Source organism: Ursus americanus, chromosome 13, assembly GCF_024610735.1.
Source record: "Ursus americanus isolate L20-20 chromosome 13, mUrsAme1.1.p, whole genome shotgun sequence".
Lineage (NCBI taxonomy): Eukaryota > Metazoa > Chordata > Mammalia > Carnivora > Ursidae > Ursus > Ursus americanus.
The window spans coordinates 38116805-38138643 of NC_142139.1; the positions used below are offsets into that span (position 1 = coordinate 38116805).

The window sequence follows — 21839 nt, forward strand, 5'->3', positions numbered from 1 at the left end:
TATATTTCTTTTGTTATATCAATTTTGACTGGCTAGAGACACATTTATGCAAACTTTCAAATTCTTTATTGCATTCTGAAGTTGAATTTATTACCTAAAATACTCTTCAACATGTAAGAAGTTACTCTAATCTCTAATTTTACATATTACTTATATATTTAAAATATGTATTTATTACCTAAAATAGCCATTAACATATGAGGAGAAATTATAGTGTGTGTATATAATGTAGTCATAAACTACATTAACACAATCTGAGCAGTGTAAGGGCATATACTTTCAAAAGGTTATTTTGTTATACCTGGCATTGTATACTATGTCACCAATTTATCAGACTTTATAAAACCACTGTCTTAAAGAGTCTTGTGTTAGGTTGTGCAGGAATACTCTTTAAAAAGGGGGGGGTTACTTTTTTTTTAATTTAAATTCAATTAGCCAACATATAGTACCTCATTAGTTTCAGATGTACAGTTCAATAATTCATCAGTTGTGTATAACACCTAGTGCTCATCATATCTCGTGCCTTCCTTAATGCCCATCACCCAGTTACCCCATCCCCCACCCCCTCCCCTCTAGCAACTCTCAGTTTGTTTACTATAGTTAAGAGTCTCTCATGGTTTTTTTCTCCCTCTCTGATGACTTCCCATTCAGTAATGGGGGGGGGGGATTTCCTAAAACAAAGTTAGTTCTCACAACTGAAGAGCATGGGTCTTTCCCATGCTCCTCCCTTTGCCTACAACACTATCTTCTATTCTTTACTTAGTAACTGTAACCCGTGCTGTAAGAACAACTCATATGTCATCATCTTTATAAAATCATCTCTCATACTGCCAGATGTAGTCATTCCCTTTTCTTGGGCTCACAATTATACTTAATTGCTTCTGTTATATCAATTAGCATGAAATCTTGATTTTTTTCTTTATGTGCTTACTTACTGAGAATAACATTTCCTCATACTCTTAAGAAAAGTCTAACAGTTCTACAGCTATGGTAATAAGTTAAAACTACAGGTTATTTTTAAGCCTCTTTAACCAATCAATTATAATTCTTTAGCCATAGTGATAAATAATGCCCAGAACAAGTTTTAAACCTGTTTTATCAAACAGTGATAGCTCAATTCAGGAAACATACTTCTGAAAACCAACCAATAGGTGAGAGATCCTACTTCTGAAAGTTAACTAATGAACAAAAGTCTCTCTAGTAACACATGTTTGAAGGCCAGTCAATCAGCAACTTGGTCTTTCCTGAGGAATCATGCCCTAAATCTTATGTCATTTCACTTCCACTGCTAAAAGCCAGTGATCATTAACTTGCATGTTGTGTAACAAATTATCCCCAAATTAGAAGCCTAAAACAGCATTTGTCTCACATCGTTTCTGAGAGTTGGGAATTGGAATGGATTTTCTAGGTGGGTTAGGCTACAATCTCTCAGGGGCTGCAGTCATCTGAAGGACTGATGCAGCAGAGGCTCCGCTTCCACGTTCCGTTACACAGACCTCAGCTCCTCACTGGTTATAGGCAGATGCCTTTAACTCATTAGCACAAAGACCTCTCAACAGGTCTGCTGAAGACCTCTATCACACGGCCACTAGTTTTCCCCAGAGAAGCTTATCTAAGAGAGAGCAAGGCCGGCAGGAGCCATAAAATCTTCCACAAAATCTTTTATGACCTCACCTCAGAGATAAAATACCATAACTTTGCTTGTATTCTGTTGATAACAAAGACCAACCCTGATACAGAATGTGTATTTCCACAAAAGCACGGATCATTGGGTCCATCGTGGGGGCTAGCTACCTCTCTTCCCCCAAACCCTATATTATACAAATAGTCTGCTTTGCCAAGAAAGACTGTTTAACCAGCATAACTCTCCTTTACTTAGATGGACAACAAACTGAGCTTGGAGTCTTTATTTCAGATACTGAGTTTCTAAGGGTTGCTGTCATCCTTTGTCATTTAGATATGTTCTCCCAAGGCTTTTTTTTTTTTTTTAAGATCTTTATTTAGTAGCTATTTGTTTGACCCATAGACAAACAAAAGTGCTCATTGGGAATGACTGAGCCAGAACTCTGCTCTGGATCTACTAGAATATGGACACTTCTAGGGGAGGGATTAGGCTTAAGTTATTCTTTAAGCTTTATTGCCGAGAAAATAGTTGATACTCAGTTAATGCTTATTGAATAAATGGATGCAGAATTCAAATAATGAAACATAATCCTACACTTTTCATTTTAAAAAGTGAAGAAATATTGAGTAGTAGATTATTTAAATATGCAACTCACATTCTCTTTAGCTTATAGATCTGATGCCACATCTTAATGTCTTTCTCAAATGCTTCCAACCTGCTTAGTGAAATTGGATGAGTGGGAGACGTATCTCTGATTTGATCAATGAAGTCCAAGAAAAAATGGTATTCACATAGAATACATTTATTCTATTAAATGAGCAAGACTCAATTAATTTACCTAAAGAATTTGTAATAACTTGCCCACAGTTGAAAAACCTTCACCAGATACAATATAGCACTCATTTTTATCTTTCTGTGAGTCATTTCTGAGTACGTAAATGTTGAAAGTTTTAACCAACTGAACCATCATTTAAAAATAAAATATCATTGTTCTACCAGCAATTATCCTCATGAAAACAGAGTCACATAATTTTCCCCTAATAAAGAAAATCAAAGGGACACTAAAGAACATGCAAGTGGAGATGCTGGCAGTTTATAGTTGTTAAAAATGGAGATCAATGGGTATAAACCCAAACAACTTTATAAGTCCAGTTGAATATAAAATATAGTTTTAGTGATATTATTCTCCTCAAGCAAGCAAGTAATCCATAGCTAAGCAAGACATTGAACTAACCATAGTACATTTAAACTTATCCAAACTATAATACACCATTTCCCATACTTGCACATACATAAGTCATTTAAAGTATATGAAGCTGCCTTCAAATCAGGATTTATTTGAGTCTTTCATTTTTCAATAATTAATCTTACAGAACACCCCAAAGAACAGGTTCAAAACTTAATAAATGTCTTTATCCTAAATAAGTTAAGGATAATCAGGACAAGTCAGGATACCAAATTTAAGAAGGCAAAATAAATTACACACCTATCAATAATTAAAGGAAATACGGCCAAAAAAGGAGAGACTAATGATGGCTAGAAATCCACATCCTGAGATGTGTATTTTAAAGATTTATTTATTTATTTATTTATTTGAGAGAGAGAGAGAGAGAGGGAAAGAGAGAATGAGGCAGGTGGAGACAGAGGGAGAGAATCTTCAAGCAGACTCCCCGCTGAGAGCAAAGCCCTACACAGGGCTTGATCCCAGGACCCATTAGATCAAGACCTGAGCCAAAACCAAGAGTTGGATGCTTCACCAACTAAGCCACCCGGTTGCCCCTGAGATGTGTATTTTAAAAGTTTAAAACAAGTGCAAAGATAAAAGCAGAACATGTAGGAGCTGGATTACATTCACAATATATTAGATATATTGGATTATCGTATCTTCTTCTGAGTTCCATCACTTAAAAGAAATGAGAAAATTTGAAAAATGTTTAAAGAGAAGTCCCAGAAGACATTAAGGGTTAGAAAGAGGGTTTCTGAGGAATAATATTTTAAAAGGCCTATTACTGAAAAAGAAAGATTCTTATTAATCTATGCATAGCCTTAATTTTGTGGATAGTGAAAAAGTTACAACTGCAATGAACCATGTGTAAGAAAAGAGTCTTATGTTGCAGAGTAGAAAGTTCTGAGAGAGATCATCATCAAAAATCAGACCTGACTGTCAAGGACAATTACTTAATTGGCAGAGTCTTTAAAGATGGGATTCTCATTTGGTTAATGTACATCAGGTCTTGCCTGAAGGCATTGGAATAAGCTGAATGGCATAAAAGATATCTTGTACTTTCATAATGGGTAACAAAACAGTGATTAGGACAGGAAGTAAGTTCTAGTATTAATTACATAAGTTAAATAACCATATGTTATAAGGGTAAGTAAAATTTACTATATGAAGGGCTGGAAATGATATATGGAAAAGAAGTAGTAGAACTAGAGGTCTTTGTTCATTATTCAGGATCTGAACTAATTAGAAACCTTACATTAATATAATAATATGATTTCAGTTAAGAATGCATCATTGGTTTGAGAAAGTAATTTAATCATTCATTTGTATTCTCTAAATGATTTTCTTGAAAGATAATGGCTAACCTACTCCTTTCAAGGTATTCCCATGAGAATTCCAGGAGTTCCTTAATATAATCTACAGCTTCCAGGTTGAGAATCCACCAAAGTCACAAAAACTTAATGAAGGTGAGAAACAAGTTCAGCATGTCTGTGACAGGCCATAAGACCAGGTAAGTTTGACAAAACATATGTTCCTGGAGAAAAATTTAAAGCCATTTTCTTTTTACTTCATTGATCTAAAATTATAAAATTATGATTCAGAAGAAATGCTTTGTATATATTAAGCAATTTGAAGTCATAACATATGCTGCATTCCAGTGACATTCAAACCACTGTGATAGGAATTATAGGATGTAAAAAAACATGGATATAATGAATATTTTTAGAATATGTATGGTCCCAACATGAGACAATTTGTTGGCAACCCATGGCATCTATAGAGCATTCAGTAATTCTATTAACTACTACTCAGTTCTTGCTGATATACTTCTCTAAATCTACAGAGTGAAATCAATAAACATGAGTGCTCACATTGTGGAGTATTATTAATGTTGGGACACATAATAAATTCCCAGAGCCATCTTCCCTAAAATGTTTCTAGTGGAGCAGATACTGAGTTTCAGAAAGCACTCCTGTAATAGACTAATCTTACTCAAGGAAAATGCTGCAAACTATTTTGTCTATCAGTTTAATAACAACTGTAATTCAAAAAGATGCAAGACCTCGGTCACTTACTAAAAAGGGAAAAGATAAGCATGGAACCCCAGAAGATGGAGTCTTTAACTTACAACATACTGCCTCTTGCATATTTCCTTTATGTTTGTTTTATTTGTACCAATTGTTCACAAATGGGCCATAAACAATGAACACAAATCTCTTAGAATGATATGGGTCACACTGTGGTAATGTTCAGGTGGAAAACAGCAAAGAGAAGATAAATCGCAACCAGGGTCTTGATTCATCTTATAGAGCCTAAAACCCTCAATTATCTTTTTCATAATTTTCCTTCTCTTTCTCTCCTCTTCTTCCTCTATACGTTCTATCAGAAAAGAGCACTTAAGTATGCCCTTATACGCGCTAGCCCAAAGAGACTGCACTAAATCTGTGGCTCTCCATAGGTAAGTTCTAAAATGCTGGTTTTAAAACTTAAAGAGAAATCATGTCTCAAAAATATTACTAAAATACAAATTTCACTATCTTGGTTCTTTAAATTTATGTTTTCAAATTTATTTTTATAGTTTTATTGAAGTATAAATGAAAACGGCACTTGTTTAAAGTGTACAATTTGATGAATTTTGACATATGCATACGTCCATGGAACCATCACCACAATGAAGGTAATAAACATTTCCATCATGCCCCAAATTTTGTAACCCATCACATTTCACTCCACTCCCCACCCCCATCCCAGGTAAACACAGATTTGCTTCTGTCGTAAGGTTCAGTTGGCATTTTCTAGACTTTTATATAAATGGAATCATACTCTTGTCCTCCTTTTTTGTCTGGTTTCTTTCACTCAGCATATTCTTTTGAGATTCAGCCACGTTGTTACCTGCATCAATACTGTCAATAGTTTGTTCTTTTATATTGCTGAGTAAGAAGTATTCTGCATGGATATATCACAATGTATTTATCTTTTCACCTGTAGATAGGCATTTGAGCTGTTTCTAGTTTGAGTCTTTGATTAAAAAAAAGTGGGATCTATGAATATTTATGTACAAGTCTTTATATGGACATATACTTTCTTTTGTCTTGGGTAAATATCTAGGAGTGGTATGGTGGGGTCATAAAATAGATATATGTTTAACTTTTTAAGAAAATATCAAACTATTTTGTAAAGTGTTTTTACCATTTTACATTTGCACTGGCAGAATATTAGTGTTAAAGATGGTACCCATCCCTGACAACACGTGGTGTGTTCAGTTTTTAATTTTAACCATTATAGTAAGTGCATAGTGGTATTCCACTGTGTTTTAAATTCCCCTAATGAGTAATAATAATGCACATCGTTTTTGGACTTGTTTGCCATTCATATAAATTCTTTTCTCTTTTTATTTTGTGTTTATTTCTAAAATTTTATTTACAGTAAAATTCACTCTTTAGAGTCATATAACCACTATCATGATCAAGAGACAGAATAATTCCATCACCCTACACACTCCCTCATGCTGCCTCTTTGTAATCAAACCCTCCTACCAGCTGTAAGCCCCGCAAATCACTGGACTGATCTCTGTCCTTATAGTTTTCCTTTTTGCAAAGCGTCATTTAAGTAGAATCTATATATAGCCTATGAATTTGGCTTCTTTCACTTAACGTGATGCGTCTGAAATTCATGTTGTTGTGTGTATCCATAGTTCATTCCATTTTATAGCTGAAAATATTTCCTTGTGTAGATGTAACAAATTTTGTTTATCTATTCACCAGTTGAAGAACATTTATGTTGTTTCCGGCTTTTTGGTAATTAGGACTAAAGAAACTATATACAACTTACAAATAAGTTTTTGGTAAACAGACACTTTCATTTCTCTTGGGTAATTACCCAGGAGTAAGATGGCTGGGTTTATGGTTAGAGTAACTTTGTAAGAAAGTACAAAAGTATTTAGAAATTGATTGTATCATTTTGTATTTCCACCAGCAATGAATGTTTCGTTTGCTCTACATCCTTGCCACAGTTGGCGTTGTCATATTTTCAAATTTTATTTTAGTCTTTCTAACAGGTGAGTATTCCCACTGTGGCTTTAATGTGTATTTCCCTAATCACTAATGATGTTGGTCATCTTGTCACGTGCTTATTTGCCATCTATATATCTTCCTTGTCTATTTGGTCTTGCCAAAATACAAAGTTAATTCATAAAAGGAAAGTCTTTTCAACAAATATCCACCAGCACATTTGGATACCAACATGTTAAATTAGAAAAAAACCCAAAAAACCAAAACTTCAACCTATACCTTGAGCCAAGTACAAAAAAGAATAATTCAGGATAGATTATACACTGAAATATAAAACCCAAAAGTATAAAATTTCTAGAAGAAAACCTTGTGACTAGCAGTCTGACTGATATATCTTGGCTCAGAGTAAAAACATAAAGAATACAGGGGTAAACCAGACTTCATCAAAATTAAAAACTTCTCTTCAAAAGACATTATTAAAAGATAGAAAAGACAAGACACAAACTAGGAGAAGATATTTTCAAAGAATATATGTTAAAAGATTTATATTCAGAGTATCTAAAGGATTTCCAACTCTGACAAATAAAAAATGTATATTAAAAATGGTCAAAAGATTTGAACAGACACTTCACCAGTGATTACATACAATGACAAATACATAAAAACACGCTGAATATCATTATCTACTAGAAAAATGTGAATGAAAACCACAACGGAATACCAATACATATCTATTAGAAAGGCTGAAATTAGAAAAGCTGATTACGCCAAGTACTGAGGTAGCTATAGAGTGAATGCAGCTCTCGGATCTCTGCTGATGGGGAATATGAAATGATAGAACTACTCTGGAAAACAGTTTAATTAAAAGAAATGCAAGCATTTGTTTAGACACAGTCCTATGCAGGAATGTTCACAGTAACTTTCCTTATAGTATCACATTTTTGAAAGTAACACAAATGTCCATCATCAGGTGAAAGAAAAAATACAGTGTGTTTCCAGTATTTTCGAGGAGGCACCAAAGTGTAAAATAGCCACTTTTTATTTTTTTTATTTATTATTTTTTATTTTTATTTTTTATAATTTTTATTTTGTTATATTAGTCATATTATTTTATTTTTATGTTCAATTAGCCAGCATATAGTACGTTATTAGTTTTTAATGTAGTGTTCAACGATTCATTAGTTGCGTATAACACCCAGGGCTCATCATCACACATGCCCTCCTTAATCCCATCACCTGGCTATCCCAAACCCCCACCCGCCCCCCTCCTGTAACCCTCAGTTTGGTTCCCGGAGTCCAGAGTCTCTCATGGTTTGTCTCCATCTCTGATTTCTTCCCACTCAGTTTTCCCTCCCTTCCCCTATGGTCCTCCACACTTACATAGTCACTTTTTAAATTTCAGGCATAATATTTAAGAACTGAAATGAATATTCTACAGGTCCTATGTATTATCCTACATCATCTAAGTGACAAATAAGAGTTCTAAAAAGGGTAATTTCTTCTATATTATAAAAAGAAATAATAAGATTCAGCATCTTACCTATATATCTATATCCTTCTTCCCCATTTACTATGGGTCTCAGCCAAGTTGACTTAAGTTGTATATTATTACGCACGTGGGCACCTTGAGGAGGATAAAGCGTAAATAACATTTCAATTGCATTGAACTTCTTGATGAGTTCAGAATATTTCTGATGGTCCTCTGTTAAAAAAAAAAAGAATATTAAACAATTTTAAAATTTTAGACATTTTTGTCTAATGTGTTTCTTGTAAGTGATGCAAATTAAAAACTATTTAATAATATGAATGCTAATGGCTATGTTGACAATGTGGGTTTTCTTTAGCCAAAGGTACTTCACCAAAACTCTTACTGTTCAGATATTCCTAGCAAAAATTAAGGAGTAAGGGATCTACAAATATCATCTCAAATACTATAAATTTAAAGCAGTATTTTTAATAGGTATAGTAAAAAGTAAGGTAACAAATGAACAGCATTCATATTATACATAATGTAACCATATATATTTCTAATTGCCATTAAACAATGAAATCAGATTAATCTGACAAAGATGTTGACTAAACACAAAGTTCCTCAAAGTGGAATGACTGAATTTTGAGGAATGACTGAATTAATATTTCTAGGCTATGGTCTATAGGAAAATATAATGATATATATACAAATACTCATATACCACTTACTATATGCAAGGAATTGTTCTAAGTGCTCTTAAACATTAATATAGTTAATTTTCATAAAACATCTATAAGGCATATCCCATTATTATTTCCATTTTACATAAAGAATTTGAGGCCCAGAGAAATTAAATAACTTGCCTAAATCTTGCAGCCTATAAATGATGCCATTAGGCTTTGGATTATCTAAAGAAGCTCTGATTTGCAAGCAAATGGTTGTCAACGAAACATAACCTGCATTAACCAGTAGATGAGGAAACTAGAATTAAAAAATAATTTGAACTGTAGAGTGAAAAATCTTTGGTTTTGGACCCTGGGCCTCCACTTCGCAACTTCAGTTTTTGGTTGATAAGCCAGTGCCTAAAATTCAATAAGACCATCTCCTGAGCAATGAATTCAAAGTGACTCTACCTAGAAACATTTCAAATAAAAGAGAAATACTGATGTAAATCTTCATTTATAACCTTGTCACATTTTCTTCTTCCCTTCCAGTTCCCTTTCTTTCTTCTTCTATTCCTTGATTTTGTTAAACAGCATATTCTGTGGCACAGTGAGTATAAAGCAGTATGACATAATGCTTAAATGTCTAAGAAAGTAGAATTGTTGGTGGGCTGTGTGCCAGGTATCAAACGATTACCTCACTCCTAATCCCTCCGCCCCTGTCCTGCTTGTGAGACTAGAACACTTCTTTGCCATAAGGCACAATTTTAAGCATCTTCCATAGAGAGCCAAGAAGGGAACTAGATGATGAAGGGGCTCCTCCTGGTTCTTGGTACTTCTCTCTGTTGGCTCTTACAGTGCACAGTAGCCAGCAGAGTAGGACACTTTCTAGGGGGTGTCTCCTGGAGCCACCCCCCACCACATACACACACACTGGGAGCTGCCTACCAACTTCACGGCGCAGCACCTTCCACAGTGTGACACCTCCCTATGGACAGCTCCCCAAGAACCCCAGAAAGTGGCTTTCCTGTGAGTTCCCCTAGCCTGCTACCTCGGTGACCTTCTCTGCCATTCACTGGGTCAGAGCTATATCCTCTCCAGGATGTGGCTTCACAGAGGTGGGGGCGGGGTAGGGGTAGGTCTTCTTTACAATTTGTTCTTCCCTTAGGTGCCCTGCCTCAGACCTAGGAGTACCGGCCACTCCCTGTATGTGCTCTTCTCAATTCTTTAGAGTTATTTTTACCCCTTAGTAGCAGATCATAATTAATAATTCTTTACATTAAATTCTTCCTGCTCAAATTACTGTGTAGTTTCTATTTCCTAATTGGACCCCAGCTGATATAGACAGACCTGGGCCCTAATGTTCAAATCACCACTAACAGACTGTGAAATATTAGGCAAATCAGTTTACCTTCAGGTGATAATAGTGGCCTCATAAAATTGTTGCTAGGATAATCCTAATATTTAAGTGATATAAGATATAGAAAGCATTTATATGGCACCATGGCTATATGTACTGGATGAATATGTTATCAATTTTCATCTAGTATTATTTCAGTAATAATAGAAATGATGAGAGAGTCAGAAAATGATAAATAACATGTCATTGCATCTTTCAATTATACACATATTAGGGACTCTTCTGTCTCCTTTTGAAACGGAAAGTTCAAAATTGTTCCCACATAACTAATAAACAATATAAACAAAAACTCAGACAGCCTCACATTTGCTCACATATGTGAACAGATTACACATAGATTTTTTTTAAAAGATTACATACAGATTTAGAATTACATAGGTGATATGTATGTCCACACCTGCCAACATCATCTGTCAAGAGCAGAGAGGAAGCTGGAACTATTATAAAGCAGTGCTGAAGAGTGAATCTGCTCTACTTTTTCACTCAGTCACACTTCTTCAGGAAGTTGAGAGGGGAGCTCCTCAGGCGGTGGGGCGGGCGGGGGGGGCGGGCGCGGGAGCGGTGACTTCCGGAGTTGTAAGGGAGGCGAGGGATGCAGCGTTGTATCATGAGAAATCACACAGCTAAATAAAATACAATGCTGAAGCTTTCCATGATGGACAAGATAAGGAAACAAATAGATCAGAGTTTCTCTCTTTGAAACCATAAAGAAAATTAAAGTAGGAAAAACTAACAATAATCGCAGCTATTTAGTGTGAAAAGATAGAACTGAACTTAAGGTTTCTCCCCTCCCCAACATTTATATCTTTTTAACTCCTTTAGTTTAAAAAAAGATGTTTAGTAATGTTATTTGATAGGATTATGCTTATTAGTTTCAATAAAGTACTGTATTTTCCATAAAAACAAATGTTTCCGTTTCAGGCAAAATAAAATGCCTTAAACTAAAATCTCGACAGTGGTAAATGTAGAACTGGCATTTTTCTTACTGGCGTACGCTGCCTGAAGACTAAGCAGAAACACATAAAGTCGGTGGACTGTTGCACTTGCTAGGATAATAAGAAACAGTGCTAACTCTAACAGCAGACCCACATTGAAGGTTTCTAGCTCAGAGTCCCGCTCACGTCGGTATTTGCCATCGGGTAACACAAATGGAGGTTGGGAGCTTATATAAACAAGGCATTATGGTTTTTGAATGATTGCACCTTCCTTCATAAAATCAAAGTTGATTACAGATAAGCACTTTTAATTTTAGAAATCATATAGCTTCTAAAACATGTTTTTATTTTATTTTATTACATATGTCATCCCAAGATAAAAATAGGAATTTAACTTTTGTTGCAGGTATTGATAATTTCTGTTATTTATGGAGCACATCCTTTTAACGCACTGCTAAGCCAGCATTGCCACATTGGATTCAGAGGTAGTAACACTGTTCTCAGAACTCAGAATAAGAGCTCTTCCTTACCCCTTCCCCCCCTCCCAAGCCGTATGTGTAGTAAAAATCTGAAGATCTTCCATGTATGTGTCCTAGGTCTCGTTCTATGGCAAAAGCCCACACAAAATTTCTGTAACTCTGTATTGCTCCCAGGTCACCAAGTAGCTAATTCTCTTCACTAGAGTTAGCAGTGGTAGTTAGCAGAGGCTCTGGAGCTGCACTGCTTGGGTGTGAATCTGGGTCTGCCAATGGCTGTGTGACCTGAAGCAAGTTAGCTAACCTCTTTCAGGCTCGGTATCATAACAAAACTGTCTACATTATAGCGTTGTTATGAGGACTACATGGGTTAATGTAAGCAAAGTCTTTAGAAGAATATCTAGTCTTTAGAAGAACACCTAATCTAGAGCCAGTATTAATTAAGCATTAGTTATTACTATTCTTATTATGATCTCCATTTAATAGATGCTGGTACAGCCTCTATCCTATTTAGATAATGATAGCAGTTTCCTGTCTCTTCCTCCATCTTGCTTGCTTGTGGGCGGGTGGGTGGGTGGAAGAAAGGTCAGTTGTCTTGAAGCCATTGCCCTTTCTGGTCACTCCTACACTATTTTGGATGCTCTAAGGGTCAGTGGTTCCTACTGGATGCTGACCATAAGTTTCTGTTAATTGGTCACTTGTGAGCTACTAATTGGTGTTATGGTGGTCTTCCCTGTTATTATTATTAGCAATAACAATATTTTGTGGGATCTAAGACATTACAGATGTTGAGGGCCCCCTCAATTTACACACCACTAAGAAACATAAAGGACTAGAAATATAACTATGGCATACCACTGATTATAAGACATAGCTTAATTTCAGAAACATTAAAATATGAACGTGTACATCTTAGAGGTAACAAAATGTGGCAAAATCAAGAAACCCAGTTGATTAATTGAGAACTCCACTTAGCTAACGAATAGGCTTCTCAAAGTCTACGTGCTAAAATCTGTCCTGTGCCAGGGTTTCTTGTCTCAGTAAATAGCATCTATCCTTTTTTTTTCTTTCTTTCATGTAGATAGAAGCATTTTTTAAGTGTACAGTTTAATGAGTTTAGCAATGGTTATAGCTATATCATCCAACCCCTTATCAACATATAGAACACTGTCATCGCCCTAGAAAGATCCCTGATACCCATTGCTGGTTAACTACCCTCCCCTTCAAAGGCAACTGTCATTCTGCCATCTATCTTTATAGTTTTAGTATATTCTTTTTTCTTTTTAATTCAATTAGCCAATATATAGTACATCATTAGTTTCAGATATAGCGTTCAACAATTCATCAGTTGCATATAACACCCAGTGCTCATCACATCGCGTGCCCCCCTTAATGTCCATCACCCAGTTACCACATCCCCCCACACACCTCCCCTTCAGCAACCCTCAGTTTATTTCCCATAGTTAAGAGTCTCTCATGGTTTATCTCCCTCTCTGATTTCTTACCATTCCGTTTTCCCTCCCTTACCTTACAGTCCTCTGCACTGTTTCTTATATTCCACATATGAGTGAAACCATATGATAACTGTCTTTCTCTGATTGACTTATTTCGCTCAGCATAATACCCTCCAGTTCCAACCATGTCAGTGTAAATGGCAAGTATTCATCATTTCTGATGGCTGAGTAATATTCCATTGTATATATACGCTACATCTTCTTTATCCATTCATGCCCATGGACATCTGGGCTCTTTCCACAGTTTGGCTATTGTGGAAATAGCATCTATCTAATGGTAAAATCTGGAAAAAATTATCACCTATATCGACACAAAAATCTTAGTCTCCTAAATAATCTTCTTGGCCCTTCCAATCTTAACTCTAAACAGCAGCCACAATAATATTTTTAATATGTATTTTTGTACATTTTCCTATTTAATGGTTTCCTGATGCTCTTAAAATAATGTCGGCTCTTTGCTATGTCCTAAAAGATTCTGAACATTCTGGTCCTGCCGCCTCCTCCATCTCTAACAACCTTGGCTTTCTTTCAGTTTCATAAATACACCTTGCTACCTCCCATTTCAGAACCTTTGCGCAAGATGTTCCGCCTGCCTGGCATGTTCCCCTCTCCTTCCCTCCATTACCTCAGTAACTTCTATTCCACCTTCATGTGTCTCCCAAGAGTCTCCTGTGACTATCACCAAACTAGATCAATATCAGATCCCAGAGTTATTGTTCTCGCATGTTTTCTCCATTATGCTTACTGAAGTTTGTAATTATATTATTCGTATTATTATTTGATTAAAATCTGTGTCTCTCATAAGACTTTTAACTCCAGACAGGCAGGGTCCATGACTGTTTGCTAACCCACTCACTCTATCTCCTATCACCTAGGAGTGTCTCATACTTACAAAGAGTCAATAAAGGGCTTTTAAATTAAATAAATAAAACCATAACTGATAGTATTTTGGGGGAGCTTAGTATGTGGATGGTAGTGTGCTAATAAGTAAGTTATATACATCAGCTAATTTAATCCTAAAAGCACACATATTTGCCTTGCTGGCAACCCTGTGAGTTTCATATTACCATATTCATATCACATCTTCAGTTACTGAGGCAGAGGGAGGTTGCAGAGCATTTTCACGGCCTCAGAGCTGGTTAATAGTGAAGCCAGGCTCTACTCTTAATTGTCTCACTTCAAAGCCTGTCCTTTTAACGAGGATGCCAAACTGCTTTAAACACAGGGTTCCTGGTATCATGGGACTCTTAGTGGCTTCATGATTTGCTAGTCACCTGGTGGCCTCTCCCCTTGAAGTTTCCTTCCCATCTTCCTCACTCTTCAGCTGTCCCAGCATAGTCTGCTTGTCAGCACTGTGGCTTCTCTCACAGAGGCCGCAGCTCATGGCTCTTTCCAGGCAGTTTTCTGATTTTGGTCTTCTCACAAGAACTTATTTTGGAGAGGACATTGATGATCTCTCAGGTCAACACCAGTATTCAGCAACTGATTAAAACCCTCTTAGTTTGCTAAGGAGATAAGCTACCATAAAAACCCAGTGTGACCTCCTCAGCTTCCAGTATTCCCCTGCCTCTCAGATAAGTGAGGTTCCTTATGTTCAATATTTATACTAGATGGTGAATTTTCAGAGAACCTCAAAATGCCCCTTCCCTTCCTCTCCCAAACAGGGCACTGTGTTACTGAGAGCTCATTGCTTCCCTCTTTTTTTTTTTTTTTTTTTTTTAAAGATTTTATTTATTTATTCGACAGAGAGAGACAGCCAGCGAGAGAGGGAACACAAGCAGGGGGAGTGGGAGAGGAAGAAGCAGGCTCATAGCGGAAGAGCCTGATGTGGGGCTCGATCCCGCAATGCCAGGATCACGCCCTGAGCCGAAGGCAGACGCTTAACCGCTGTGCCACCCAGGCGCCCCTCATTGCTTCCCTCTTGCAGAGCCTGAATGTGAACATTTAAGGCAGTGGTTCCCAGACTTGTACACAGTGATTTAAAAAAAAACTATAAATGGAATATTACTAATTGAGTTTATTTGTGTTTGGCAAATATTCTGGTTTCATGGTTATTTTAACATTATTTCATGGTTTTAAAAGCATCATGTATTCATGATAGGAAACTTTGGAAATACAAAAAAGCATAAGGAATAATTATTACTTTCAGTATTTGCCAACTCTAATCCCATATGCATAAATTTTATTCTCCCACAACCCCAAAGAAACCACAATAGAGCGTACGTAGTTAATAGGACACTTGGTGGCAGCTCATTCCTAGGTCAAATAGATATTAAAATATTTCTATTAAAAATAATAAGTTTAGGGGCGCCTGGGTGGCTCATCATTAGGCGCTGGCCTTCAGTTCAGGTCATGATCCCAGGGTTCTGGGATCAAGCCTCGCATTGGGCTCCCTGCTGGGTGGGGTGCCTCCTTCTCCCTCTCCTACTCCCCCTGTTTGTGTGCTCTCTCTCACTGTCTCTCTCTCTCTGTCAAATAAATAAATAAAATCTTAAAAAATAATAAGCTTAGCAGATACTTTAAAAAATAAAATGTTAAATTTTAAGTTAGTAAAGGGCAAAAGGTTTATGTGATCTGAAGAGAAACCAGAGTATAGCCCAAATGTCCATTAACTGATGAATGAATAAAGAAGCTGTGGTGTGTACACACACACACACACACACACACACACACACATACACACACAATGGAATATTAGTCAACAAAAAGAATGAAATATTGCCATTTGAAATGACAAAGATGGAACTAGAGACTATTATTCTAAGTGAAATAAGTCAGAGAAAGATAAATACCCTATGATCTCACTCATGTGGAATTTAAGAAAGAAAACTGATGAACATATGGGAAGGGGGGAAAGAAAAAAAGGAGCAAGGGAAGCAATCCATAACAGACTCTTAGGATAGGACTGATGGATGTAGGTGGGTGGCGGATGGACTAGATAGGTGATGGGTATTAAAGAGGGCACTTGTGATGAGCACTGGGTGTTGTATGTAAGTGATGAATCACTAAATTCTAATCCTGAAACCAATACTGTCACTGTATGTTAACTACCTAAAATTTAAATTAAACAATTTTTAAAAAGATTAAAGATCCCAGAGAGAAAAAAAAATTTTTAATTGGGAAATAGACTTAAAGTTGTCAGCTTTACATTAGAATTAAGAATGATACAAACATAGTGATTTGAAGGGTCACATGCAACCCAATGTCTATTGCAGCAATGTCTACAAGAGCTGAACTATGGAAAGAGCCCAGATGTCCATGGACAGATGAATGGATAAAGATGTGATACAAACACACACACACACACACACACACACAATGGAATATTAGTCAGCAAAAAAAAAGAAATCTTGCCATTTGCAATGGCGTGGATGGAACTAGAGGGTATTATGCTAAGTGAAATAAGTCAGTCAGAGAAAGACAAATGCCATATGATTTCACTTATTTGTGGAATTTAAGAAACAAAACAGATGAACATAGGAGAAGGGAAGGAAAAATAAAATAAGATGAAAACAGAGAGAAAGGCAAACCATAAGAGACTCTTAACTACAGAAAACAAACTGAAGGCTGCTGGAGGGGAGGTGGTGGGGGAAGGGGTAACTGGTTAAGGGGCATTAAAGAGAGCCATTGAAGTAATGAGCACTGGGTGTTACATGCAACTGATGAATCACTAAATTCTACCTCTGAAAGTAATAATACAGTACATGTTAATTAAATTGAATTTAAATTAAAAAATTTTTAAAAAGAAGTAAGAGTGATAAAAAGAAAGACTATTATCATAATTGTCTGTTTCTGGAATTATTATTAAAGAATACTTTAACACTAAAAATGCAAGAGCAACACAATCTCAGATGAAAGAACAGTATTTAGATTGAATGATGAGAACCTTCAGTTTCTAGGATTTTTGAAAGTGTCAGTTTTTTTCCTAAAGGACTTGTCCTCAACACAAATCCCAGTAATAACTCATTACTTAAATAGGGCATGTGTGTAAATGGTTAAGTTCAAGACCAGTCCTAAGTGTATCAGGGAGAGTTAGGGGGCTAACAAAGCTTCACTAGTGACCCTCGGTTATTAAACCAGAATGGCAGACCTTGTTATTGAAGTAAATTATTAACAAGTATTTATAAGTATGGGTAGAAATAGCCTATCTTTTACCTTTGTCCAGTAACTGCACTACTATGTAACTCAATTTATCACCAAGGTAAAAATATACTTTAAAGCCTTCCTACAAACACAAAGTTCATAAGCTAAAAGCAATGGTGATAATGGAGGTTTTCTTCCATTGTGAACCTTACGCTCTCATTAAATGCTAATTTATCTCTCATGTGCCACTGACCAGTCATGGGAGGTTTCAGTATGGGGTTATCAAATATGAGTTTAAACTGGTGGTGAATCACCTGCAACCCACTGTAAGTGGCCAATCTCTAAACGTTGTACATTTAATATCTTGTCACTGCCACAGCACTTATGTTGCTTTCATTTTCTTTGACTTAAAATAAGTAAATGTCAGACTTTTCTCTGAGGCCATTTTTATCTAAGCTTTTTCTATTTATAAGTAAATTTAAGAGAACAATACCAATTTATCAGTGTAAAAATTATTTATATCTTGAACAAGGGAAATGAATCTAAAGCATCCCCATTTTTAAATTAATGAAACTTTCTTAAACTTAACTTCTTTTAAGAAATACAAGATCTTAACTATTATTAATGAAGGAGCAAAACACTAAGATTTGAAACCAAAGAGCAAAATGGTTGAAGGCAGTTCACAATATGCCACTAGATAATATAACCAGTAAAAATAAATGCAAGGGCTGTTGGTCTTTCATATCATAGTTAAATACTCTTATTACTCACTTCAAAGAAAAGGAAAAATGTTCACTAACATTTGACTGAGACTAAAGAATACAAAATAAGGACATGCATCAATTAAAAATTTGTTAAAGTCTAGGCAAATATTAATTTAAAAATTGTTAAAATATAACAAATATTACTACTCTTGAATCCCCTCGGTTCATGAAAACAAGCACATATTGTGAATTTTGCCAGAGTGTTCTTTACTATAAGGTTAAATATAAGAAAACTGTATTTTTGATATATATCTTTATAATTCCAATAAAAATTCTACTATAGAATAGAAAATTATGGGTTTGCAGCCATTGGATTACTCAATAATCAAAGTACAGTTATTTCAAAGGGTTTACTTCTGCAGTGGAACAAACATAAAAGAAATATCCTAACATTTTAACTTTATTTCCATTTTATTTTTATTTTTTAGACTTAAAAGCAAATTCAATACATTTGCAAGTATTTGACAAAGAAAGCTAAAAGACTTTTCTTTTTCCTGTCTTCATGAAATTTATTTTTTTAAAGATTTTATGTATTTATATGAGAGAGAGAGAGTGAGTGAGAGAGAGAGCACAGGCCAGGGGGGAGAGGCAGAGGGAGAAACCGACTCCCTGCTGAGCAGGGAGCCTGATGTGGGGCTTGATCCCAGGACCCTGGGATCATGACCTGAGCCAAAGGCAGATGCTTAACCCACTGAGCCACTCAGGCACCCCATGTCTTCATAAAATTTAGATTAAAAACACAGATCATACTACCATACATAAATTATATAGCTACATAAAACAATAAAATAACTGTTGTTAATAATTCCAATAGAATTACAAGGATTTCTTATGAGGGACATTTTATTTCTTCTAAAAGCCTATGTAAAATAATGGTATGTTAAAAACTAAAATAAATTGCTAAAGAAAAGCTCAATGATAAACTTGTGTTTAAAAAAAAAAAGCATCACTGTTATTAAACAACAAAGAGTAAGGTAACTTCACATCTAAAACCTGAAATAAAATAATACATAAAAAATCCAACAGCATATTTAAATACTAATACCTAAGGAGGAACAAAGTTTGTTTGTTTTTTTAAAGATTTATTTGTTTGAGGAAGAGAGAGAGAAGGAGAGACAGTAGGAGCAGGGGGAGGAACAGAGGGACAAGCAGACTCCCCACTGAGCATGGAGCCCTGTGTGGGGCTCAATCCCAGACTCTGAGATCCTGACTTGTGCCAAAGTCAGGTGCTTAACCAACTGAGCCACCCAGGTTCTCCAAGCAGGAATAAAGGTTTAAATTGGGAATGAGATAAATCAAGTAAATGTAAATTATTTCAATAGATATTGAAAAGATATTTAATAAAACTAAAAAATAGCCCTCTTCATAAACAGATCTAGTAAATTTGGAAGAAAATAATACTTAACTTAAAACAAGCATTAACAGTACATAACAACATTAAAATTAATGAAAAAACAGCAATGTCCAACAATATCATTATTATCTAATGTCTTAAAAGTTCTAGCCAATGCAAAAGTCAAGAAAAAGATATCATAAAGTCACATCCTAAATGACAGATGCATAATTATGAAAAGTATCACATTATCATTATTTTCAGGGGAACAATTACATAGTAATAAACCTCAACAAGATCAGTTGAAAACTATTATAGAAAGCAAAATATGGCTACAGGTTATAAAATAAACATATAATAATTAATAGTCATAAGAAAAACGTGCCAGAATACATAATAGAAAAAGAATATGATTCAACAGTTTTGAAAAGTGACAAAACAGCCAGGGAAAAAAGCCTATGTGCGCGTTCTTCTTTGTGACTGTCTATGTACTAGAAGTAATGCAAACATTATCTCATTTATGATTGGGGTATTCTGGTTAATTTTAAGTATTCCATTTTAAAAATATGCCTTTATTTTTCTCTGAAGGTTTGAGTCTCAATATGGCCAGATTAAATCCATTAACGTAACTCCATTCTGACTAAAGACAAATGCTCCTCTCACCTTAGTCTGAATGCTCTTCCTCTGAGCGAACACAATAGTACAAAAATCTCTTAAAACTTAAGAGCACAGTGGCAGTTTTTATTGAGCTCACCATACATAATTGAAAAAATATTTCTTTTCACTTTCTTGAGAAGAATATTTTAATTAAAAAATTTACCTCCTAAGGTAAACAGAGGCATAGAAACTCCAAATAAGTACAGTTAACCTTTAATTATTAAATTTAAAAATTAATAATGAACTAAATTAAATATGAATTACCCAATCCCCTTATTTTTCTTTCTTTTTTTTTAAGATTTATTTATTTGAGAGAGACAGCATGCATGCACACATGAGCAGGGGGAGGGGCAAAGGGAGAGGGAGAGAATCTCTAGCTGCTGAGCAGGGAGGCTGATTTGAAGCTTGATCTCACCACACTGAGATCATAACCTGAGCCAAAATCAAGAGTTAGACACTTAACCAACTGAGCCACCCAGGCACACCAAAACATTTTTTAATATACCAAAATAGAAATATGTTAGCATCTTTACTGAAACATTAAAATTCCCACAACCTCTAATAAATTGCAAGAATATTTGACAGAAACAATGAAATTCAGACCTAAATGACAGAGAATATCTAGAGCTAATACAAACTTCTTCAGATCTTGAACTGAAAGGAAGAATCATGGTCCTCTATGACATTTTGAGGGAGTGACAAGACCTATCTGTGTAGATGGAACATAGGAGAAGCAGAAAAAGTAACTGAGATACACAGTTCCATTCTACACCACAGAATGACACAGGTGGGACCAAAGGAAGAAAGAGTAATGTCTGTCTCACATGCAAAGTTCATTCACCCCATCCCAATGCCCCTTAGGTCACAATCACTGATAGCATCAAGTCAAAGTCCAAAAATCTCATCAGCTCAAAAGTCCCAAATCTCATCATCAAAATCATCTAAATTTGGTATGAGTGATACTCTGGGTATAATCCATCTTAGGGCATAATTCCCCTCTACATACAGACCTCTGAAATTTAAGAACACATTGTTTGCTCCCAAACTATGCACAAGCTTAAGGTAACAGCTAAGACACTTCCACTCAAAGGAAAGAAAATGGGAAGATAAAAAGAAGTATTTTTGAAATCCAGCTGGATAAACTCCATTAGATTTCAAGGGCTGGAACTAATCCTCTGTGGGTTTTAGCTCTGCCCTCTGAATCATCTTTCCTTTTTCATAGAGGGTGGCATGGATTTGTAGCTGAATAGTTTTATCAGTCTGTTTTTTGCCTGTATACTTCTGGGTGTCTGGTAGCCTTCTTTCCTTTCAAACTGACGAGGTTCTGCTGGTGTAAAATTCTCAAGAATCTTGTTGTTCTCCCATGTATGTTACAGAGATTCACGCCATTAGACAAGAGGCTTCTCCACACATCTTTCCTGGAACATATCACCCTGATTTGTGACTTCTGCATAGATAACTGAGAGTTTCTATGAATCACACATTTTTTTTTTCTCTTCAAAGAACCTTTTGCAACTGAATTGTGTTTTTTATCTTTCTGAGTTATTTGCAAAAGGTTGTCCAGCCACACTCTTAGTTATTCCTCTAGAGCATGTTTTCCTGATAGTGAACCTCTTAGTTTAGCAACTTTCACATTTGAATGAGTTGAGAATTTCCCAAACCATC

The 21839-nt window shown here is 35.6% G+C and overlaps 1 protein-coding gene across 1 annotated transcript in view; it reads right to left on the reverse strand.

Moving 5' to 3' along the window:
• IQCM (IQ motif containing M) overlaps positions 1-21839 on the reverse strand; it is a 338360-nt gene that overhangs the window by 59407 nt on the left and 257114 nt on the right. Inside the window, exon 11 of the mRNA XM_087866408.1 lies at positions 8400-8561. Coding sequence (XP_087722534.1) covers positions 8400-8561 — 162 coding nt within the window. The remainder of the gene's footprint in view (positions 1-8399; positions 8562-21839) is intronic.